General features: G+C 36.3%; 4 protein-coding genes and 1 non-coding gene across 5 annotated transcripts; 4 read left to right on the top strand and 1 right to left on the bottom strand.

Annotated features, from left to right (window-relative positions):
- Positions 1–423: 423 nt before the first annotated feature.
- Positions 424–9,601, top strand: LOC18011659. The gene is made up of 37 exons (XM_006394619.2): positions 424–765; positions 882–920; positions 1,014–1,100; positions 1,202–1,257; positions 1,340–1,423; positions 1,575–1,647; positions 1,826–1,881; positions 1,986–2,094; positions 2,193–2,261; positions 2,448–2,534; positions 2,635–2,685; positions 2,771–2,885; positions 3,236–3,294; positions 3,379–3,507; positions 3,625–3,703; positions 3,791–3,825; positions 3,906–3,981; positions 4,057–4,245; positions 4,327–4,485; positions 4,576–4,597; positions 4,694–4,808; positions 4,882–4,998; positions 5,162–5,494; positions 5,571–5,668; positions 5,742–5,916; positions 6,005–6,113; positions 6,358–6,452; positions 6,543–6,647; positions 6,773–6,839; positions 6,923–7,008; positions 7,156–7,437; positions 7,538–7,768; positions 7,922–8,036; positions 8,125–8,341; positions 8,443–8,607; positions 8,681–9,004; positions 9,172–9,601. The coding sequence occupies exons 1-37, from the start codon at positions 424–426 to the stop codon at positions 9,371–9,373; spliced, it is 4,752 nt and encodes a 1,583-aa protein (XP_006394681.1). The 3' UTR covers positions 9,374–9,601.
- Positions 4,694–4,782, bottom strand: LOC112083774. The gene has a single exon (XR_002897902.1). It is a non-coding gene; the product is annotated as a small nucleolar RNA SNORD116 (small nucleolar RNA).
- A 979-nt stretch (positions 9,602–10,580) lies between the features above and the next one.
- On the top strand, positions 10,581–14,287 carry LOC18011658 (calcineurin B-like protein 4). Its single transcript, XM_006394618.2, has 9 exons — positions 10,581–10,661; positions 12,585–12,720; positions 12,834–12,916; positions 13,071–13,130; positions 13,240–13,348; positions 13,453–13,505; positions 13,594–13,674; positions 13,798–13,910; positions 14,025–14,287. The coding sequence occupies exons 2-9, from the start codon at positions 12,636–12,638 to the stop codon at positions 14,101–14,103; spliced, it is 663 nt and encodes a 220-aa protein (XP_006394680.1). The 5' UTR covers positions 10,581–10,661; positions 12,585–12,635; the 3' UTR covers positions 14,104–14,287.
- Positions 14,288–15,651: 1,364 nt separating this feature from the next.
- Positions 15,652–19,477, top strand: LOC18012017 (dipeptidyl aminopeptidase 4). The gene is made up of 6 exons (XM_006394617.2): positions 15,652–15,806; positions 16,247–16,681; positions 17,162–17,359; positions 17,466–17,495; positions 17,583–18,680; positions 18,787–19,477. The coding sequence occupies exons 2-6, from the start codon at positions 16,325–16,327 to the stop codon at positions 19,336–19,338; spliced, it is 2,235 nt and encodes a 744-aa protein (XP_006394679.1). The 5' UTR covers positions 15,652–15,806; positions 16,247–16,324; the 3' UTR covers positions 19,339–19,477.
- An 862-nt stretch (positions 19,478–20,339) lies between these two features.
- Positions 20,340–23,621, top strand: LOC18012018 (phosphatidylinositol 4-kinase gamma 3). Its single transcript, XM_006394615.2, has 3 exons — positions 20,340–20,507; positions 21,328–22,986; positions 23,109–23,621. The coding sequence occupies exons 2-3, from the start codon at positions 21,643–21,645 to the stop codon at positions 23,508–23,510; spliced, it is 1,746 nt and encodes a 581-aa protein (XP_006394677.1). The 5' UTR covers positions 20,340–20,507; positions 21,328–21,642; the 3' UTR covers positions 23,511–23,621.
- The last annotated feature ends 61 nt before the right edge of the window (positions 23,622–23,682 follow it).

Genomic DNA, 23,682 nt, shown 5'->3' with positions numbered 1-23,682 from the left:
GAAAAAAACCAATAATATCACAATTTATTTGTAAAACCTGTATTTTAAAAATTTAGTGAGTGGAAGCGTGTGATATAAACTTTGAGGAGACTCTTCATTTACTCCCTCACGCCTCGGCTCTTCATCTTCTTGTTTCCAATCCTAACACACTCACTTCTCTTCCTTCTTCTTTCTGCTTCTTCTTATTCTTCTTCCAATCTGGTTGAGTTTACATTTTCTTTCTCTGCCTTTTCCCCTTGAAAGGTAATCTATAGTACCTCTTCTTCATGGCTAATCTCTTACAACTATACATCGTTACTCTTCTGAAATCAAGGGACTTTTTATTTTATTTTGATTTTTGAAGTAGTTGGTGCTTCCAGTTATTTGGAAGTTTTAATCTTTTTTATGGTCGGTTTTCTTCTGAACCATGTGTTTGCATTTCAGATGAGTAGCAAGAGATCGCTCAAGAGAGTATTGGATCTAGGCGATGATGATGAAGAAAAAGATAAGTTTTACAAGCTCAAGGTTCTGTTACCAAACAGCACAAATGTGACACTCGAACTCACTAACACAGAATCCGAAATGTCAATGAAGAATTTCGTTAACCAGGTGAAAGAAGTGTCTGAAAAAACTAGGAAAAATTGTGTCTTGTCTGGTAAGAAGAGGAAACAGGTTGATTGGGAGAGGGCTGCTAAGTCTTTTCTCGAGTTTAACGGTGAAAAGATTAAAGGAACCGTTCGATTTGAGATGTTTAAGCCTGACTGGTGTAATATACTACGTCTTGATGTGAGTTGTATTCTTCTTTTTTTGCTCTGTTTTCGCTTGTTCTGTTTTTATGTGTTAATTTGTAGTTAATTTTGTTATTCTGATTTTTTTTTCTTTAATTTTAATCTCTTGATCAGGATGGGTCTGGTTCTGGAGAAGCTTCCATTATGTATGAGGTCAGTATTATACTGTATACAACTATGCTACGGAAATAATTGTCTCCTTAAGTTGGTTTAGTGAAGATGATTAAAAAAATTCCATTTTTGCAGAATATGTGGGACTTAACACCCGACACTGATCTGCTTAAAGAACTACCTCAAAATTATAGCTTCGACACAGCTCTTGCGGATCTTATTGTAAGTGTTTCAGTAACTATTACCTGAAAAGGTAGAATTGCCTTATTGTAAGTTTATTTGTGTTAGCTTTCAAGTTTATTCTCATGTTGCTTATATCACAGGATAATTCATTGCAAGCTGTGTGGTCTTGCTCCACGGGAGAACGAAGACTGATTAGGTTTGTTCTTGTCATTACAGGTCAGAAAATCAAGACTGAGTTCTATCTTTGTTCTTCTGATTTCATGTGATTGTTTTTGCAGCGTGGATGTTCTCGCAGATCGTATTTCAGTCTTTGATTCTGGTCCTGGAATGGACAGTAGCGAGGAAAACTCTATTGCTAAATGGTGAGGCCTTTTTCCAGTATTACAAAATATTAATATTAGTAAGACACTTATAAAACAAATAACTCCACACACTCTTACAATCAAATGTTCTTTAATCAATTTGATACTGCAAGTTTGAGCATTTTTTTTTTTTTTTAAACCATTTGTGCAGGGGGAAAATAGGGGCGTCCATACATAGATCTCATAAATCCAAAGCTATTGGAGGGAAACCTCCATATCTTATGGTAGTTAACTATGCTTAAAGAATCTCAGAATGTTTTCTTCTTGCATGAGTCTTTATACACAACAAAACATCTTTGAATTGATAAGTATAGAACTTGGAAAAGTGTAATACATTGTTCAATCCGAGCCAAAACTGACTATTTTACTGATCTGATGAAGATTCACTATCTTTCTATGTAGCCTTTCTTTGGGATGTTTGGATATGGAGGTGCTTATGCTTGTATGCATTTGGGAAGGTGAGTGTTCAGTTCTTGTCCACCCATCATTGTTGAAGTCGACCATTGAATGTGCTTTTTTTTTTTGTGTGTGCATTTAACTCACTTGACATTTACATGATTAGGCGTACTTTGGTGTCTTCAAAGACTAAACAGTCAAAGAAAGTATTCACCTTGCAACTCAATAAAGAAAATTTGATTGGCAATCGTTCTAACTCAGGAAAAAACTGGAAGGTAACAAAATTATTCATTTGTAAATTTGCCTTCTTCATTTCTTGTCATGCACACAAGTCCTTTCCTTAAATAGTGGATTTAAACTTTTGTGTTTAAAGGTGGATGGTGGAATGAGGGATCCTTTAGATGACGAAATTACGTTATCTCCTCATGGAAGCTTCACAAAGGTACATAGAATTTTCTATGCTGCTAACTTTATATGGATTTCTGTAATTTTCTCACTTCTTACCAATATTTCTTTGGTTAGTTTATATTGTTGTTCGTGGATTCTTTTGGACTAGAGATTCTGAAAACTGAAATATGAATTTCTCTTTATCTGGCTACATTCAATTGCTAATATATTTCGTTTCCAGGTTGAGATATTTGAACCCAAAGGTAGAATCCCAGAAATAGATCAACTTCGGTGCAAACTTAAGGATATTTATTTTCCTTACATCCAGGTATCTAGCTAATATTAAATAACAATACTGTATGTGACACTCTCTTTATTCTACCGTTTCTTGGTCGGAGTTTTTCATTTTTGCTTTTGTAAACATGTAGTGTGATGAAATCTCCAAAACGGGGAAGACTTTAACGCCTGTAGAGTTTCGGGTTTGATATTATCATTCTTATTTACTCTGCTCTTAGATGCAATATTTGCTTCTCCTTGGTAATTTTTCTTGTACATTTTTTCAAGGTCAATGGAAAAGATTTAGCTGGGGTAATTGGTGGAGAGGTTGCCACCACCAACCTAAACTCCTCCAAGGGTGATGAATTTTGGTTTCAGATTCGATTTGTTGACAAAAGAAAAGGTACTGAGTACTAGATAACAGCCAGAGATCACATCTTTAACAGTTCAAGATGCTTCTAGCTGCTTTGCATCATCATTTTCTAGATAACAGCCAGAGATCACATCTTTCCAATGAACATATATTTTGTTTGGAATGGAGAAAGTATGAGTCTTTTGTAACAAAAATGTAGTCATGTTTGTTGCTAGCCATTTGCATAGGAATAAAATATCTGTTTTCATCGGAATTTTTAAGGAAAACTTTGGCACAACATATATGTGCTGTAGAATGCTGAACTTATACAGAAGACCAAAAAATCCAAAAACGTTTATCTTATATTATTGGTCTGGCTATATATCTATTTTTTCGTGCAGGGAGTACATCACAAGAGGCAAACGCTCGACTCAAGTTTCTTTATTTTCCAATCATCAACGTATGAAAATCTATTCAAAATGAAGTGAACATGACCTTTCTTGAATTGAACAGTTTTAAAAGCTCTGAACTTTGCATGTTGCAGGGTAAGGAGAGCATTAATACAATTTTGGAAACCTTAGAGAAGGATGGGAACAAAGTTTCTCAAAGCTTTGAAACGTTTGGTCGTGTTTCTGTACGAAGGCTCGGTCGTTTACTCCCAGAAGTCCCTTGGGTTAGTCTTCTTTGGTTTCCCATTATCTGGTCAGCTTGGCGCTTTTCACATTTCTGTTTTCAGACTAAAAGAATTTGACCAATCCCTTGTTTGTGTGTACCAATAACTGTGATATAGAAATCAATTCCGTTTATGGAAAGAGGAGCCAGAGCCTCGACCTTACAGAAATGTTGCCAAAGGGTGAAATGCTTTGTTGGTAAGAAGCTCTCTCATACATAGTCAATTTTACATATGTCTGTGTGTTAATGAGTGTATGTTTCATGTGCACTCTTGGTGGTTACAGATTTGGATGCGGGGTTTAGCCCATCGCCTTCAAAAGTGAGCCAAACACTATCCTAGATTAGTTAACGTAATCAGTACGTTATTTGTTCGATTGTTGATCATGCTTTTTTTTGCAGACTGACCTTGCAAGCCAAAACCTATTCACTCTGGTTCTGAAAAATTTTGGTAGTAAATTGAAAGAGAAGGATACAGGTCAGTTTTAGAAAATCTCATGTTTTGCTATTCTTCTTGTGGCTATAGAATAGATATTAATTCTCGGTTTTACAGATGTCAGTATCGTGATTCATAAAGGAGGAAAATGCATGAATTACGTGCAACTGGAACAGAGTTTTCAGGCTTGGGTTCTTGATATGCATAAGTCTTATGATGAAGAACATGCATCAGGTGAAGATGACGCAATTGTTATATGTGATTCTTTGGATAACAAAGCTCTTGGCATTTCGCTTGATTGTAAAGGTATGTAGTTGCAAACACTTCATGATCTTGATAATGTATAAAATCGTTTATTTTGTAACTGAACTGCTTTTGAGCTTGTAGCTGTGAGGGTGCACAATGTAATGAAGAGAAAAGGGATGTCATGGGAACGTGGACAGAAGATCAAGATTCTCAAAGGAGCATGTACAGGAGCTCACAAGAACGATGTCTATGCGACTATTGACTATTTCCTTATAGAAAATTTCGAGGACGAAACTGGCGGTAAGTAAACTTCTATATAGACTACAAATGAGAAACATGGTTTTGTAGTTATTGTGGATTGAGCTCTTTTTTTATGTTTCTTTTAAGCAGGTGATGCCCGGATTATATGCAGGTGATTGTTTATATTTTATCTACTTCTGAATAATTTGAGTACACTATCATTAGTTGTATTGTAAATTTTTTTTTTTTTTTTTTTATGGTTATCTAGGCAAATCAATTTCTCTGAGTCTGAGGGATGCGAGCTTTCAATCATTAAAGGAATTTCAAGACTGGAAATTAGAAAGTCTTCATCTTTCCCAATCAGTATTATAGACTCTGGAAATGTAAATCACTTAACCCTGAAACCAAAATTTTTCTTCTTCTTTTAACTTCACTCTGAAATATGATTTTGTGTAGTGTGTACATCTGGATGAAACCGAATGGAATAAAAAACTCGAAAGGCAAAAGGAAAAAGATCCATCCAGAATCGATTTGCTAGACGACAGAGATTGCTCTGCATTGAACCTTAATGGGGTAGGACTGCTTCTTTCCGTAATAACCTTAATGACTGTTACGTGTCTACAAAGATTTTTAATTGTTTTGGATGGTTTTGCATATTTGGGACTCCAAAGTGGCCTTCTTTTGAAACTGTTGTTTCCATGAAACTAAGCACTTGTCCTTGGAACTTATGTTATAGGAGTCAACACTTGCTGATACAATGTGTGCCGGACAAACTCCTCCGCAACAGATTGTTGCAGTTGTTAGACCTGGTTGCTTCACATCTTCAAAGATGTCGAAAAAGTTGGATCAGAAGCAAATTGTGAAGATGGATGGAGAGATGGTCGTGGAAGTGGAATATATACAAGACTGCAATATGAAATCAAAGGAAAAGAATGCAGAACCTTTGTATACGGATTGTTCTTTTCCTACATCACGTGGAGGGTTTCATGGTCTTTACATATTTCCACTTGAGTCCAAGTTCCCAACCATGTTCAAGAAAGCTGGGACTTACAATTTTTCATTCTCTGTTGTAAGTAACGCTATGGATCTTTTACCTGCCATTTTTGTTATCATATAATCTAAAATTATTTTTTTCCTTTTTTCAGGGAAATTCAATTACTTGTAAGAAAAAGGTGGTTGTCAAATCATCTTCGAAGGTGGGAAGTTGGAAACTTGCTAGTAACCAGGAGACCATTAATGTCCGGTAAGATTGATAAATGTAAACATATTACACCTTTCTCTTGTTCCTTCATTTGATATAATGTGTGTATCTACAGTGTGGGATCGTCTCTTCCTCCTTGCTCTATCGCTTGCTTGGATGAGTATGAGAATCATATACCATTCACTTGTGTTCCAAGTCTGGAAGTTAAACTAAAAGCCAGCCAGGGATTCGAAGTCCCCATTGAAAAGATTGACGCCAGCCTGATTGACCGTGGAATTCTCAAAGTCAAGGTATTTATCTCCTTCCATTATTCAAGCACTAATCAAATTTCCACAGCTGACTCTTAAGTTTTCCAATTTTTTCTTAAAACTAATGCAGAATATGCTCGTGGAGACTGATGGTTTAGATCAGATCAGACCAGATTATAAAGCAACCTTAGAGATATGCTCAAAGGACGAACCATTTTCTGTCTCGGTTGCTTGTAAAGGTAAGCCTAATGTTTTGATTTTGTAAAGGTAAGCTTGTAGTGGGAGACACTTAACTACTGCTTTGCTTAAGGAACTGAGACAATTGAACTTTACTTCTAGCTATGTATTATGGATTGTAACATGTGCTTTCTTTCTATACTAAAATTTGACAACAGCAGGATAGGTATTGAAATTCAAGATAACCTGATTCAGTAGAGTTTGAGTAGGTTGATGTTTTTGCCTAATGAGCTTTTCATATGTCAGTTAATCCTGGGCCTCTGAAGCGTGTTGTCGAGAATAATTCACAGGCTTTGGAAAATTTGCTTCCAGGTTCTACTGTTGAAGATTATATCTTGCAGGTATATATATACAATCAAGGTCTAGGCATGTGATTTTTTAGTATTCAATATTTCAATCAAATCACCCTGAGAACAATCTTTTTTATGCAGATGTTAGATGGATATAATAACCATGTTGCAGAAGGTACCAATGTTAAGATTTGTATTGATGGCTATTCTATCCAAGACTCGAACTCGATGGGCTTAAACCGAAAGGTATGTGAAGGTTCTTTGCTTCAATTCGTGTTACTAACGGTTCCAATGTTTTGCATGTATGCAGTGGATAATAATTATCTAGGATCCACATTAGTTTTCTTTGAATTTCTTCGATCATTTCATAGGTTGATAGTCATGGCTGCATTGATCTGTCTGGAATTCTCAAAGTCACAGCAGGCTATGGAAAATCTGGTAACATCTGGTGCCATTGTTTTGTAAGATGTAACAATGAATATATCATCTGATTGTCTAATAATATATTTGTTTCTCTGTAGTTTCACTCGCTGTTATGTCTGGCAAAAAAGAGATCTTCAAGAAAGAGTCTCTTATTGAGAAAAGAGAGCTCGTGCTCTTAACAAAGGTAAATATCTGTAACTGTAACAACAGTTACATTGTTTCAATAACGGAATCTGAGTTTGTTTCTCTTGTTCTGAGTTCTGTCTCTCTGCCTACACACTTGTCATGTTTTGTAATCCTTTCTCATTCTGAAACTGATTGTTTTGATCAGCTGCCCGAGTACTGTACTGCTGGTTCAAATCTTACAAACCTCATTTTCAAAGTTACGGAATCAGATGGTTCTTTGGATACAAGTATTCATGATGACGAAAAATCCGGATGTTCCCACACAATGAGCATTGAATCCGAGTCAAGCAGCGTTGAGAGTGGAGTCAGATATGCCTTTCTCCATGGTACCTGCAAAATTCCTTCTCTCTCTCTGCCTGAGACAGAGGGTGCCTTCTCCTTCAAGGTTTTCCATTCTAGGTATCCCGAGCTTCATATGATCTTAAAGGTATTATTTTCTGAATATATATACACCAGTGAGGTGAAAATGCATGTTGCTTCTGATAAGTGATAACAACCCCTCTTGATATTCACTCCTTGATTTTCAGATTCAGTTAACTTCTCCTCAAACATTTGAAATTGATGAAGCTGGGTGTTCAACACCTTATCCAAGGATTTGCCTTACACCTCAATCAAAGATGGGTTCAACCACAAATCCATTGGTGACTCCAACTCAAGAGACTCCAAGCTCACAGTGTAGAGTTTTGGCCATGAGGACAGTGTCATCATTGGCTCTCAGTAGCCAAACTAGCCCAATGGATATGGAACAGTACACTGGGGTATGATCATATATCACTTTTTAAGCCACACTTGTTGATCTTTTTCTTTTTTATGTATGCCTAAGTGAAAGCATAATGAATTCAAGAAAGATCCAACTTGTATTCGGAGTTCTCGCCTCGGCCTTGTGTGTGAAAATGCTCCTTTTCGTGCAGATGCTAAAAGCAAATCTCAGTAGTTACATCGAACGCAGAGCGGAAACATATGAGCGTCTAAAATGTTTGGAAGTTGAAAAAGAACATGCTGAGCAAGAGTTGCGTACCTTGCAAGGTAACTATTATTTTGGTTTAGATTGGATATTCTTTTCACAAAATGTTTGATAGAACATAGTCTTACTCATGTTGCCTCCATGTCTCAGCTTCTCTGGAACATCTCAGTGCTGCGTTCCCAGAATGCTTATCGACCAAAGAAATAATCATGAAAAAGATCGAAGAGATGCATCAAGACACTGCTGCATCGGTTTTCTGTTCTTTGTACCGAAATGCTCCGTCTCCGAGGTCTCTGTTTTTGTCGAAGAAAGGAGTGTTTGGCCTGGTCGTGACGCTTGCTACAGTTGACTCCACTTCCCTTAGCAGGTGCGACATCAATTTATAGCCACATTTTTTCCTATGATTATATTGTCTTAAACTCGGGACAAAGCTTGAGTATCTCAAGTTCTTTGGTATGAATATGACAGGGTATTGTCTGAGTATTTGGGAGAAGACACAATGCTAGCTTTGGTATGCAGATCGTCACGATTTGTACCTAATAGTGCTGAGTATCTCAGGCTTCAAACTGAAGCAGCTAGGCTCGGAAGATCGATAAGCAATCGGTTTCTTGTTCTATGTCTTGATGCAATCAGGTAACACTTTTTGATAGGAAAACCTTTAATAACGCTGTTGACAGACTTACATGTGTATTTTGGTGATGTTTAGACCTTGGATTGATGGACTTGTGGAGAACGATCCTCAGAGGAAATTAGCCATGGATGATCCAAAGCTGCCCGATGGGGAACCTATACCGGGTTTCAAAGGCTATGCAGTGAATTTGATTGATCTAGCTCCTGAGGACTTGCACATAAAAACATATGCGGGTCACGGGCTTAGAGAGACTCTGTATTATGGTCTCTTTGGGAATTTACAAGTTTACGAGACCCAAGCACATGTTGTAGAAGCTCTTCCACACATTCATGGTGGTGGTGCAGTATCTTTAGATGGTTTTATCGCAAAAGGAAACGGATTTCTTTATTCTGGGTGCAGGTACTTGAGATTTTTTTAATTCGTTTCCATTTCAGTTCTTGCTTTTTGACAGTAAAGCTCGAAACTTGAACCCTAATCTTCGTTTCTTGTTTTCCAAGATAAAGTTTGGGTATGTGACTGAAGATGTTGATATGATCATTGGTTTAATGGTTTTTTTTGGGTGTCAGCAAAACGGAAATTCATTTCCCGATAACAGTAACGGAAAATGAAGGAGAGAAGCTGAGACAACTAGAAGCAGCAAAAGACAGACTGAGAATGGTGGAAGAGAAGATACTGGAGGACAGGTTTTCTTTGTGTAAGTTAGAGAAGAAATTGAAGGAGACTAATGAAACATTTGACAATACAACAAAAATTTCTTTTGAGGACTAACTCAGAGAATATCCGCCTTAAAGGGACTTACGAGCACAACGATTAAACATTGTGGCTTACTAGTTGGTATTGCGAGTTCGGGTAATCGGTTTGGTTTTTTGGGTTGTTTTTTGGTTCTCAATGTTTTGTTTTCATTGTTTTTTGTTTAAGGATATTTTGTTGTGAATATAATCTGGATAGTGGTCGGTTCAGTCTTGTAAGTTTCCAACTAAATGGATGATATCTAAAAATGACAGCATTGTAAGGCTTAATAGTACAAATTAAAAGTAACATTTTACTTTATCTCTTGTTAAGTTGAAAGCCTATAGGTAAATACAAAACTTAAAATTAGCCACAGCTATAGTCAATGTTTTTTCGCAACAGTTTCATAGTTATTCTCCAACATAGTGAAACCACCTTTCTACTGCTCGGTTATTACGCATCCATTCAACCGACAACAAAATAAAGGAAATCTATAGGCTGTATGCGTAATTAATGAACCCGATGGATATCACAACCTAATTTTTGTTAAATTGAAAAAGTAAATGACAAGATGGGTCGACTATAATATCGAAAGAAATACTTTAAATTAACCTGAGACAAAAACAAAATCATATATGTTTAAGAAAGCAAAGAAAAACTGATCATGATGAAGGGTAAGAAAAAGTAGGCACATGTTACATGTAGCCTTAGTGTTGTCATGTCTTTTTGTTGCAAGAAAGTGTAAGAGGAATCTACATTTGAATGAGCCAAAGCGCTCTTGTATTTTATGAGCTGAACAGTTCCAAGCCCGAGAATTTTTTTGTTTTAAGTAAATATTGTCAGCATTTTAAACATAATTTGTAGTAGGCTATTAGCTATTAGGCTAAACAGTATTGGTTTCAAAAAAATTTAATACTCAAAAAATTTCATAATCTTTTTTATTTATTTGTCACCATTCACATCTGTCATCATCTGTCATAAAAGAAAGGAAAAAGAAAAGTACGGTGGGGCTTCAAAACAATAGTATACCTTTTTAAGTTTTGTCATAAAGGGAAAGGAAGGGTTGATAAAAATACATATTTTTATAACCCGTTTTACAATATATATGATTTATAGAAAATATCAATTTAATTTTGGAAAATGACATCACATCGCGATCCATCCACCACGCACGGATAGATACAAAACCGAACCGGTGTTGCGAAACCCAACACACTATTTAATTACTTCCATTCTTTTCCTCTCCCACACAATTTTTCAGGATCAAGAAGCGAAGAGGCTAAGAAGAAGCGAAGAGGCGAGAAGAGCAGAGATTCACACATCCTCGGTTAGTTTATTTTTTTTCTTTCTTGGGTTGACCCTGGCAAAATGCAACTGTGTTGCTTGTATTTGTAAATCTTTTTTCCCCGAGAAAATACTTTTCAACAGATTTTTTTTAACGGAAGCTGCTGAGAAAATCTTTCTTCTCTCTCCAATGGCTTTTTTGATAACATCCACACATAATCACATTCAAGGATCCAATCAGACTAAACGATTTTTTTTTTATAAAAAAAATTTTCAAAAATGGAGGCTTCACAATTTGAAGTTTATGCCCCTTTTTGGGTTTTTCTAGGTCTTGTTCAAAAAAAAGAAGAAAATGGGTAAAAATAGGTCCGGTTCTCAAGGAATCTAGTTATAAGATTTATTGTTGTAGTTCGGTTTAATTTTATTTAAAAATAAAAACAAACCAAACCAAACCCTTTTTTTTAATCCGGTTATATTGAGTTTTATAGCGAGGTGGGATGAACTGAACCGTTTGAAATTTTATATTACCATCTAATTGAGTGTCTAGTTTCCATTTTATAATCCAATGGAATATGGTTTTGCTTTGGTTTCAGTTCCGTTATGTCCAATCATTTTAAGGGGAGAGACTGTGCGGTTTAGCTTGGTTTGATTTGGTATATAGCTTAAACCAGGTTATCGAATTGGGGGTAGGTGGGTGTTTACTTAGAAATCAATTTTAAAGCAAAGACTCGTCGTACCTTCGGATTGTATCTTGAGTGAATACCGTGCAAGAAAATAAATTTATATATATATAACAAATAATTAAAAGTCAACACATGCAAGTTGTATTTAAATTTACCTTTAAAAAAATACTTGTAGAGATATTAATTAATGAACAAACGTCATCTTTCTTGACTGCATGGCCGGTTTGAATAAGCAACAAAATATTGGACAGTTTTGTCGTTACAGATAACGAGATGAAAACGCTGCATCTGGATTTAGATATTACTTATATATTGAGTTTGAACATGATTATGTATTTGTATAGGGTCCTCAATATTCCATACCTGACATTGTATCTTGAGGGAATACTGAATATATTCTATGGACAGTAGTGTAATCAAACCCCTTTCTTTTTTATTTCTTTAATTATATACATAAAATTTCCTACAATTATGGAAGAAAGTAACAAGATGTTGTCTTTCTTTTTTTTTTTTTTTTTTGAACAATTGTTTTTGTATTTTGGTTTTGGTTAAGATGCCTCGGTACGAGAAAGATGAAAAATAAAATCGTGCATATGATTTTCCGACATATGACTACTGATTACATGGCTGTATTGAATTAGTGTACTACTTCTAGAGATCTCTAAATGCTTTTGGTCGCTTAAAAGTGTTCTTGTGGTTGTGTTGCACTTTGTTGTTAATGCCATTATCTTATATATGCATATATATCATAGCATAGGAGACCTTGATAAGTTATCTCTGTTATTTCAGATAAGATAACTAGGAGGGAAAAATAAGTTCTCTCTTATCTATACGTCTGTTCGTACGTCGATGTCGTGTCTATGTGAATATATAGTTTTTGTTTTTGTGTCGGTTTCAATTTGTTTATTGGAATAGTTTCTAAAAATTATAGATTAAATATGAAAAAGCTCGTTATGTTCTAGTTTTGGCTATTCGATTAGTATACAAAACGTGTTTTGATGTTTGGGGAAATCGAGCTTATTATAGCTGTCGAGAAAGCTACAACTATCTTTAATTTAATTGGTAACTTGGCCAACTTACATCTTATGTATTTATTATTCATAAACCAACGAAATAATCGTTCATATAGCCGTCGACGTCTATTGAATATTATTGATTGCACACGATTAAATTTGGCGTGTTCTTAATTTTTTTTTAGTAAAACTAACGACCGAGAGATTCACCATGTTATTAGGAAGAAAGGAAAGGTTTTCTAACCAAGATTAGTATATTTTTGGTTGTAGAGTGAAAGCAAAGACTAATAAACAGTTTGAGAGAATCAAAGTTGCGTTTGTATGGGCTGCTCTCCGTCGAAGAGGAAGAAGGCAACACGACCGCCGGGATATGAGGATCCTAACCTTCTCGCCTCCGCTACGCCATGTCAGTTTTAAGTTCTTGATCTTGTTAATATGATACTCGTTAGAAAATACACATAATAGACTTCGGACAAAACTCCAATCTAATTCTACTTTTGATATTGGGAGGGACAATAGTCACGGTAGCAGAAGTGGAGGCTTTGTATGAACTGTTCATGAAGCTAAGCAGTTCAATTATCGACGACGGTCTTATTCATAAGGTTTCATTCTTTCTTTTTCATCCAATATACTCTTTAACATTATCGAAAACAGAGTCCTCTGCTTTGCTTTTTGAGATCTTTTGTATTCATATATATATATATATATATATATATATATATTGGCTTAGAGTTTAAAGTGTGATTGATGTTGTAGGAAGAATTTCAGCTGGCTTTATTCAGAAATAGGAATCGGAAGAACCTTTTCGCTGATCGGGTACGTATATATCAACTACCTACAGGCTACAAAAAAGTTACACATTTTTAACAAAAGAAACATATGTATTTTGTAAATGACGTTTTGTTTTATGATATTTTATCCGCAGATATTTGATGTATTTGATGTGAAGCGAAATGGAGTGATCGAGTTTGGGGAATTTGTCCGGTCTTTAGGTGTCTTCCATCCAGATGCATCTGTCCATGAAAAAATCAAATGTAACTTTTTCTAAACCCCTCCACATTGCTTCACATTCATTCTATGTGTTAAAGTGTTCTTTCTATGTTAACTAACAATGAGTTTTATCCATGAATTTTTGCAGTTGCTTTCAAGTTGTACGATTTACGGCAAACTGGATTCATCGAGCGGGAAGAAGTGAGTCCATTTTACGGTTGTTTTCTTGGAACCTGCAAGATTATAGTTTATGTATCACCATAACTTTGTGTGTTGTTCTTACGTATAGCTGAAAGAGATGGTAATCGCTCTTCTTCACGAATCCGAACTTATACTTTCCGAAGATATGATTGAAGTAATGGTGGATAAGGTGCTCCATCTTTTCACACCATTACCTATTTGTTTATTTTTCTATCTATCACTATAGTATATTAACTCGATGTTGAAGATTCTAATCTTAATATAAGGAGATGGTGTTGTATTATATGCACAGGCTTTTATCGAAGCAGATCGCAAGAACGATGGGAGAATTGATATAGATGAATGGAAAGATTTCGTGTCCAAGAATCCGTCGCTCATCAAAAACATGACTTTGCCGTATCTAAAGTGAGTTTTACATTGACTACTTCAAAGATTTATAAAATGTTTGCTCAAAGGAGAACCCATTCTTGAGCCAAACCGACCGGTTTGATTGATGATAAGTTTCTTTGTAAAATGTAGGGACATAAAGGGGGCGTTTCCAAGTTTTGTTTCATCTTGTGAAGACGATGAATTGGAGTTGCAAAAACTAAATTTTTAAGTAACCCAATACAGATTGCAGATAAAGAAGATAAAAAAAAAGCCCCAACTTCTTTCTCTGCTTTTCTTTTTTTGAATCTTTTTGTACAAAATCTCCTTAAAAGTGGACGATAGAGATATAAGTTAGGATTTAGAAATGAGTGAATTTATTCTATATCAATGGTTAATCAAAAAATTAAATATATAGTATTCATAAATTAATAATTAAGTAAGTAGCAAAAAAAATTTTTTGTTTTATCCATTACTATCCTTTTAATTTTACTTATTTACATAAATTGCCATTAGTTTTTTTTTTACACATGGTATTACTGTAGATACTGTTCATCATCGTTGATACTATTCATCTAAGAGAAGATATTTTTTATTATTGGATAACTATTTAGTTAACATAAAATATATGAAAGTTATCGCTATAAGTTTGTGTTAACTTTGTTATCATATAATATACTAACATGTTAACAAATATATATGATAATTATAAGTGATAACAAATATATCAGATAATTATAACGTGATAATTTCAAAATTTTGTAATAAAATATTAACATGTTATCGCTATAAATATGAAAGTTTATGTTTAATATGAAAGTTATCGCTATAAATTTGTGTTAACTTTGTTATCATATAATATATTAACATGTTAACAAATATATATATGATAATTATAAATGGTAACAAATATATCAGATAATTATAACGCGATAATTCCAAAATTTTGTAATAAAATATTAACATATTAACAATAATATTTGTTAAATATAAAATATTAACACTAATAATCGAGAAATATAGCACGTTAACAATAATATTACGACAATTTTATATTAATACATGATTTATATAAAATATTAACAATAATATCAGCATAATATGTATATTAACAGTAATTTATTTAGAATATTTATTGATAATAATTAAAAAATTATCATGATAACTCTGATAACAAAATTTTGGAGAATAAGGGTGATATAATCTTTTTATGGTGAATAGTTTTATAGGACCTACACTCAAAAGATATCTCTTAATTTTGCTAACATCTATTACCCTTTATTGCAATTACTCTTTAGAAATAGTTGCAATAAAATCAATCTTGATAAGGTTCTTGGACTTGTCTTGTGTTGTACATTTTTGCATATCTTGGTACTCTTTTCTTTTTAGCAAAAAAAAAGAAGATCATATCCTTGGTACTTTTAGTCCTTCATTTTATGTGGACCATTCGATTCTCTATTTGACATAAAAAGTTTAATATATATATATATATATTTTTTTTTTTTGTCGACAAAAGTTTAATATTTAAATTAGCTTATTATTGATTAAATTCCAGTTCATAAGCTTATCAATTTATCATAAACATTTATATTTTATATGGTTTATCTAACTTATTATTTTTCGTCTTCGATCGTTCTGAAGTATTTTTTTTTCATATTAAAAAAATTGGTAAAACAAATAAATAAAAAAAGCCTTAAAAATATAATAATAACAATTGACCAAAAAAGGCTTCATCCGTTAATTTCAGTAATTACAATTTACACCGGAGAGGAATCTCTCTGTATCTCCCAGATAGCTGAATCAGTTCCCATCGAGATTCCTCCGATTCTTATCTCACCACACCAGCTTCATTCTTTTGGGTCTCCTTACCATCTTCAACTCTAATCTCATTCTTCCTCTTTGACAATTTTTTTGGTCAATTACGAAAAATCATTGGTATGGTTTTCCATCGATTGACCCTCTTTTATACTTCAGTTCATGATTACTTTCTCTGTTCATGCGCATGTTTATAATTGGTTCTTGTTGGTCTTGAGGAAATGTAGAGATTGAGTAGATACTGATTAAAAGGATAAACATTGACGATGTTAATCCTCTGGAGCGGTGATAGATTGTACGCATTGAGGTCAAATTTAATCTTATCCATCAGGATTAAACAGACTGTTTGTTAAATTTGATTGATTTGCAGGCTTTATCTTCCCTTCTATTACAATCAGATCATCGGATATGAAAGTTAACTCTTTTTTGTGTGTGTGTGTATCTGTGTATGTAACAAACTGTAGTGCAATCCAAAGGGTTGATATTACATTGTCAATTTTGTTATGTGATCAAGAAAGCTTGATGCTTGGAGTAATGAATATCTCGATCATATTTTGCAGCTTGTTGAAAATTACATCTCATGCTTCGAGGCCTTGAACGAATCAAATTCCTTTGAGAAGCAAAAAAAGATTTCCTTTATGGCGGAAATGCCTGAAAAGGACGCTCCTTTCACGGTTGAAGATATTGTTCAGACGCCTTTACCCGGTTGTGTAGCCCCAACCGCAGTCAGCTTTAGCCCTGATGACTCTTTGGTCACTTACTTGTTTAGCCCTGAAGAGAATTTGACTAGGAGGGTGTACGCGTTTGATGTTAAGAAAGGAGAAACAAGTTTGGTTTTTAGTCCTCCTCATGGTGGAGTTGATGAGAGCAACATTTCACCGGAAGAGAAGCTGAGAAGGGAGAGGTTGCGAGAGCGTGGCTTAGGAGTAACTCGGTATGAATGGGTCAAGACAAACTTGAAGATGAAATTCATGTTGGTGCCTTTACCTGCCGGGGTTTGTTCCTTTACTCCTTTTCTTCTATTTATCAATACTTCTCTCTTTGTTAGATCCTGAAACCCTTTGGACAGTTTTATTAAAGTTGTCACTTTTAGAGCAACCAGCTGTATTTGAACTTGAAAAGAGATGGATTTTGCAAGCTGCTGATAGGCACTAGAATGTGATAATAGGTTTAGAACATATCCGGGGTCTTTGGCCAAGTGGTTAGTTAGGAGCCTTTTGGCTTTGGGAGAGTTAGGAAATCTCTTCAACTACTCTCCAAGATACTTTGGGGCTCTTTTCTTAGGATTTTGTCAACGGTTCTTCATTTGTAATCGTTGATTCAATGATAATAATTAGGTAATGTTTCTGTATCTTTATAATCCAGAGTCTGAATCCTATCAGCTGCATTAGTGGTCTTTCTTACCTGTAACATTCTTTTTGTAGAATCCTGAGATAATCTAACTCCGCTTGGGTTACTGTTGTGACCATGTTTAGGTGTATGTGAAGGACCTTTATTCATCACCAGATCCGGAGCTCATGCTTCCTAATTCACCCACTTCTCCAATCATTGATCCTCGTCTATCTCCTAATGGTTTATTGCTTGCATACGTAAGAGACTCCGAGTTGCATGTCCTCAATTTGTTAAAGAACCAGACGCAACAGCTAACAAACGGTGCCAATGGAAGTAGTCTGGTAAGTAAAGCTTTGTTACATGACTTTTCTTGTGGTCTTGTCAGCTTCATTTGTCCATGAAAACATACTCTCGGGAAGATAATTTTGATATGTTTTGTTGCTGCAGACTCATGGTATTGCTGAGTACATAGCTCAGGTGATAAACTTTTCCCCTGTTATATTTAATGCTACAAATCGTTTGTTATATCTGAAAATATTTTCTTGAAAACTTTTTATATGTCAGGAGGAGATGGATCGGAGGAATGGGTACTGGTGGTCATTAGATAGCAAGTATATCGCCTATACAGAAGTCGACTCCTCACAGATTCCTTTGTTCAGAATAATGCATCAGGGAAAAAGCTCGGTTGGTTCAGAGGCACAAGAAGATCATGCTTATCCTTTTGCAGGAGCTCTCAATACCACAGTCCGTCTCGGGGTAGTTTCTTCAGCTGGCGACGGTGAGACCACTTGGATGAATCTTGTGTGCGGAGGAAGAAGCAACATGGAGGACGAGTATCTTGGTAGAGTCAACTGGATGCCTGGTAACGTTCTCATGGCGCAGGTTCTGAGTAGGTCACATACTAAACTGAAAATCATCAGATTTGACATAAAGACTGGTCAAGCAAACATAGTTTTGACGGAAGAATCCGATGCTTGGGTGACTTTACATGACTGTTTTACTCCTCTGGAGAAAGTCCCTTCAGAAGGGTTCATTTGGGCCAGCGAGAGGACCGGTTTCAGACATTTAAATCTTTATGAGTCTGGAGGGAGATGCCTTGGAGCCATTACTAGCGGTGAATGGATGGTTGAGCAAATCGCAGGCGTAAATGAGGCTACGTGTTTGGTTTATTTCACTGCAACTCTCAATGGACCGCTTGACACTAATCTTTACTACACAAAACTGGAAGCTGGGGATGCACCTCGGTGTCAACCTCTGAGGCTCACACGTGGGAAAGGAAAACATACCGTCGTGCTTGATCACGAGATGAGGAACTTCGTCGACATTCATGATTCAGTTGATTCGCCTCCACGGGTTACTCTTTGCTCTTTGAAAGACGGGACTGTACTCAAGATTCTCTACGAGCAGACATCTCCTTCACCGATACTGAAAAGGCTTAAACTTGAGCCTCCGGAGTTTGTTCAAATACAAGCCAATGATGGAGCGACAACGCTGTACGGCGCCGTTTACAAACCGGACAGTTCGAAATTTGGTCCTCCTCCATATAAAACGATGATCAACGTTTACGGAGGTCCCAGCGTTCAGTTGGTCCATGATTCTTGGATTAATACAGTCGACATGAGGACACAGTACCTGAGAAGCAGAGGCGTCTTAGTTTGGAAGGTTCTTGAAATTCTTTATCCTCTCTCTTTGGGAAAGTATTGAATAAGGTTCACTCAAAGGATGAGGCTTTAGAATTGATATGTATATTTACATTGGTTTTTGGCAGCTTGATAACAGAGGAACTGCACGGCGTGGGCTGAAATTTGAATCTTGGATCAAGCATAACTGTGGAAATGTTGATGCAGAGGATCAAGTAACCGGAGCCAAATGGCTTATCGAGCAAGGACTTGCTAAACCGGACCACATTGGGGTGTATGGTTGGAGTTACGGTGGGTACCTCTCAGCTACACTCTTGACTCGGTACCCTGAGATCTTTAAATGCGCAGTCTCGGGTGCGCCTGTTACATCTTGGGATGGCTATGACTCATTCTACACAGAAAAGTACATGGACCTTCCCTCTGAGGAGCGTTACCTGAAGAGCTCAGTGATGCACCATGTCGGGAACTTGACGGATAAGCAGAAGCTGATGTTAGTACATGGAATGATTGATGAGAATGTGCATTTCAGGCACACGGCTAGGCTTGTGAACGCGCTTGTTGAAGCGGGAAAGCGTTATGAGTTGTTGATATTTCCAGATGAACGGCATATGCCACGGAAGGTGAAGGACCGTGTTTATATGGAACAGAGGATATGGGAGTTTATAGAGGAGAGCTTATGATGATGATACTTTCATAATTCTTTTGTTTTTGTTTTCACATTCTTGTTTTTTTCTTCTTCACCAGCAATAATGAATGATATATCTCTCATTCCTATTGAATAGGTTTAAGTATTAGTTCACTATCTTACACGGTTTAATTCGTTAATAATTTTGGTTTATCTGGCTATTACCTAAGGTTTCTGTTGGATTTGTGTTTGGAGGAAGTTCAAGTCTCATTCTGAGGTTGGTAATTTAACCGGCTGATTTCATGTTAGAACATTTCCGGTTATTTATCGGTGATCTGGAGTCTGTATAGTGAAAAGTAAACCAAATCAAGCCAAACCTAACCGATGTAGCGGTTTTATATACAACTGGTCCCCCCCAAAACGCCGTTAGCTTTGACGGATTTCTATTTCTAACGGCCCCGCGCTGGCCACTAACATTCAATGGTAAAACACTAAAACTTATAAGATCCGATTCCGTGGTAAATCTAAATTTTATGCTAATTATTCCATCTATTAGACAACAGCTAGAGGCTTAGTGATGTGGTTAAAAGAAAAAGTTCATATTTGTAATCGATGATGACAAATATGAGAATCGTTATCATTTTTGTCGACCAAGATATTTATTCTGTGATTTTTTTTTTATGGAATTCTTTGGTTGCACTAAAAAAAAATGAACAGATGCCTATTTTTTTCTAATTTGTCACTTTTTCATATCTAAATGTGAGCTTTAGTATCTTGACCCAAAACAAATAGTATTAAATGATAATTATTGAAAAAATGATACGATCTTCACACATTGTTTATATACATTTTGTAGTTTTTTTTTTAATAAAGAGATCGCATAGGTTTATTGAATTTGTAGAGTCGTCTGAAACGGTAAGCAATTGCGTCCGTTACGGAAACGGTATCAGCCGTGGAGAGCAGTTCACGGCGTTTGACATCTCATAAAACTTCCGTCAAAAGTCAGCGAGGTCTAATTCTATAAATAGATCCCACAAATTTCGTCGCTGTTCAAAGAAGACTTGTCACTGGGTTGTCTCTCTCTTTCTGGGTACGCTCAAATTTTCTCGGGATAATGGAGAGGGTTTCCGATTCTCGAATACTTGGCGGAAATTAGGTTTTGACGAACTAGTTTCGATTTCTCCGGCTCGGTTGATTCATCGCTTCACGGTTTTTGATTCCGAGGTATGGACCAATTATTTTTTTTTTTTTTTTTCAATTTTCGATCTCCCTGAAGAATCGATTTATTTGTTGTTTTCGATTTTCTTACCGTTGTCTCTTCCGATCATGAATGACTAGTTGTATCTGTTCGATGATCGGGAAATGTGAGTAATTTTATTTTCTGAGATTTTCTGTAGCGGTTCCTTATTCTGGATGCTCGTTAGATGATCTGTGATTTCTCTTAGTGATAAGAAAAAAAAAATTAGAAAAGTGAGAACTGTAGTGGTTGCTGTTGTTGATGTGGATTGAACCATATTATTTTGCGTGTTGCGTTTCTGATCTAGAACGTCTCTCTTATGTAAAAGTGTGAGAATTAGTGGTAAAATCCAATTTATCCTTTCCTTTATCAACCTAAAATTAACTTTGTTTCTTAGCTAAACTTTCAAAACTTAGGCCAGCCTGTTTGGCTTTTGATAAAATCCGAAATAAGACGTTGACTTAAAACTTATTTGTGGCCGTTGTTTGGTTATGCTTTTGAGCTAATTTTAGCTACAGAGATTTCTAATTATGTAGACGAAGAACAAAAAAAATTAAGGTTTATATATTCCGGGAAGATAAAATTAGAGGCTTGTTCATCATCCATACCAGAGGAGAGGTTGGCATGAACGTCTTTTTTTTTTTTTGTAATCTTGCTTGTTTGATCTGAATATTTTACATTTTTGATATGCTGTGGTTAATTAGAGATAGTGAATGATCTTTGTGAACAAATTGGATTTTTCTTTTATATTTTAAATTTCCCTTTGCATTTGTCCAGTGCTGATTCCTGTGATCATTGGTCGTTCAGGTTCTTTGCAGTTGATGCGACTACAAGATACTCTTTAGCTACCGTAATTCGAATGAAAGCCTGACCATAGGTGGTTGTGGATTGTCTTAACTTCAATATGAACACTTGGGAAATAGCGTTTGGCAAGATGTGATTTACAAAGCCCTTCAGTTCAGAGTTCCTGAATCCGTGCAGGAACTTGGTCCTTTAAACCACACGGAAGAAGATAAGGGTTGAGTTCTGGGATTTCAGCCTTTATTCCTGTTGATCTCCTAGAATTTCTTCTTTCCGAGGAATCCAGACCTTCAGGATTTAGGTTAGAAGTGTACAGTTGGAATGTTAGTTGCTAGTGTAGCTCTTAGTCCAGCCCTGGAAGAAGTTGTGAACTTTCCAGGTGTTTTTGGACGGTTTGGTTTGAACTTAGACGACCCAATCCTGATATTCCTGGCTATTGCGGGATCTCTGAACCCGATGCGGGTCATGGAGTCAGATTCAATAGCATCCGTGAAGCTAAGGATTCAGAGTATCAAGGGATTTTTTGTGAAGAAGCAGAAGCTGGTGTATGATGGTAGAGAGCTAGCTCGAAATGATTCCCATATTCGAGATTGTGGTCTTACTGATGATAAACTGTTGCATCTGGTTATTAGGCTTTCTGATCTCCAAGCCATTTCTGTAAAGACTTTTGGCGGGAAGGAGTTTGAGCTCTTTGTTGAGAAGAGTAGAAATGTTGGTTACGTGAAGCAGAAAATAGCTTCTAAGGAAATCGTGTTCGGGAAACCCTGTGATCATGAACTCACGTTAGATGGTGAAGAGTTAGATGACCAGAGACTCATCACTGATCTCTGTAAAAAAGGAGAGAATGTGATTCACTTGTTAATTAGGAAATCCGCTAAAGTCAGAGCAAAACCAGTGGGGAAGGATTTTGAGGTTTCTATCGAAGATGTAACTCACAAGCACAACTCAGTTGATGGTAGAAGAAGATACATATCACCACAAGCAAAGCCTCAAGATTTCTTAGTGGAGCCTGTTGTTGTTAATCGTGAAACTGAACTGCCTTCATTGCTCAAAGAGCTTATCAGTGACACTATAGAGGGCTTGGAGAAGGGAAATGGCCCAATAAAATCATCTGATGGATCAGGGGGAGCGTACTTCATGCAAGATTCATCTGGACACAAATATGTCTCTGTCTTCAAGCCCATTGACGAGGAGCCAATGGCTGTGAACAATCCGCACGGACTGCCTGTTTCAGTTGACGGGGAGGGACTAAAGAAAGGCACACGGGTTGGTGAAGGAGCTTTTAGAGAAGTAGCAGCGTACATTTTGGACTATCCCATGACTGGACCACAAACGTTTCCTCATGACCAAACCGGTTTCGCTGGAGTTCCACCAACAACAATGGTCACATGCTTGCACAAAGATTTCAACCATCCCGATGGTTACAGTTTCTCTCCCGAGAACACAAAGATTGGTTCATTGCAGATGTTTGTGAGCAATGTTGGTACTTGTGAAGATATGGGATACCGAGTATTCCCAGTTGATCAGGTTCACAAGATATCTGTTCTGGACATTAGGCTGGCTAATGCAGATCGTCACGGTGGCAACATTCTGGTTAGCCGAGACGGAGAAGATGGTCAAATCGTGCTCACTCCAATTGACCACGGCTATTGCTTTCCAAATAAGGTAAACGAGTCTACTATATACAAAATTCGACATTCATTCTTTTGTTCCAAAATCTCAACCAAAAAGTAATTGAAATCAGCTGCAGAATATATTCGACTAAAGCTCTATCTTATTTGTTACAGTTTGAAGACTGCACATTCGAGTGGCTATATTGGCCTCAAGCAAAAGAGCCATACTCTTCAGAGACATTGGAATACATCAATTCCCTGGACCCGGAGCAAGACATGAAACTTCTGAGATTCCACGGTTGGGAGATTCCGCCTTCATGCGCCCGTGTCTTCCGGATCTCGACAATGCTTCTCAAGAAAGGTGCTGCTAAGGGTCTCACACCTTTTGCCATCGGAAGCATAATGTGCAGAGAAACACTCAAGAAAGAATCTGTGATCGAAGAAATCATCCATGATGCAGAGGCCATTGTGTCCCCAGAGACAACGGAAGAGGAGTTTATCAGCACCGTCTCTGCCATTATGGATCGCTGCCTCGACCAGTATTCTCGGAACCAGAGGCCGACCCATGCCAAGTGACACCTTTTACATTTTTTATATTCATGTTAACCTCTTGTAATATAACATAACGTAAGTATGCTTCCTTGCATTGCAATGCACCTCTATGTTGAACTTTAAATACAGACATAAGATTACTCTAATGAAGAGAGTCAGATAAATAAGCAAAAAAAAAATTCATGTTACAAACTTT

The sequence above is a fragment of the Eutrema salsugineum genome, unplaced genomic scaffold, assembly GCF_000478725.1.
Source record: "Eutrema salsugineum unplaced genomic scaffold, Eutsalg1_0 scaffold_6, whole genome shotgun sequence".
NCBI classification, from domain to species: Eukaryota; Viridiplantae; Streptophyta; class Magnoliopsida; order Brassicales; family Brassicaceae; genus Eutrema; species Eutrema salsugineum.
The sequence above is the reverse complement of the archived record's forward strand: the minus strand, read 5'-3'. Positions and strand labels throughout refer to the sequence as shown.

What these genes read in the sequence shown, in the direction of transcription:
- LOC18011659 (XM_006394619.2), top strand. Translation starts at nt 424, where the DNA reads ATGAGTAGCAAGAGATCGCTCAAGAGAGTATTGGATCTAGGCGATGAT. An exon ending in GTAATATACTACGTCTTGAT is followed by an intron (nt 766 to 881) that starts GTGAGTTGTATT and finishes TCTCTTGATCAG; the next exon opens with GATGGGTCTGGTTCTGGAGA. An exon ending in CGATGGGCTTAAACCGAAAG is followed by an intron (nt 6,648 to 6,772) that starts GTATGTGAAGGT and finishes ATCATTTCATAG; the next exon opens with GTTGATAGTCATGGCTGCAT.
- LOC18011658 (XM_006394618.2), top strand. Translation starts at nt 12,636, where the DNA reads ATGGGCTGCTCTCCGTCGAAGAGGAAGAAGGCAACACGACCGCCGGGA. An exon ending in AGAACCTTTTCGCTGATCGG is followed by an intron (nt 13,131 to 13,239) that starts GTACGTATATAT and finishes TTTTATCCGCAG; the next exon opens with ATATTTGATGTATTTGATGT. An exon ending in GATTCATCGAGCGGGAAGAA is followed by an intron (nt 13,506 to 13,593) that starts GTGAGTCCATTT and finishes TCTTACGTATAG; the next exon opens with CTGAAAGAGATGGTAATCGC.
- LOC18012017 (XM_006394617.2), top strand. Translation starts at nt 16,325, where the DNA reads ATGGCGGAAATGCCTGAAAAGGACGCTCCTTTCACGGTTGAAGATATT. An exon ending in GTGCCAATGGAAGTAGTCTG is followed by an intron (nt 17,360 to 17,465) that starts GTAAGTAAAGCT and finishes TTGTTGCTGCAG; the next exon opens with ACTCATGGTATTGCTGAGTA. An exon ending in GAGGCGTCTTAGTTTGGAAG is followed by an intron (nt 18,681 to 18,786) that starts GTTCTTGAAATT and finishes GGTTTTTGGCAG; the next exon opens with CTTGATAACAGAGGAACTGC.
- LOC18012018 (XM_006394615.2), top strand. Translation starts at nt 21,643, where the DNA reads ATGTTAGTTGCTAGTGTAGCTCTTAGTCCAGCCCTGGAAGAAGTTGTG. An exon ending in GCTATTGCTTTCCAAATAAG is followed by an intron (nt 22,987 to 23,108) that starts GTAAACGAGTCT and finishes TATTTGTTACAG; the next exon opens with TTTGAAGACTGCACATTCGA.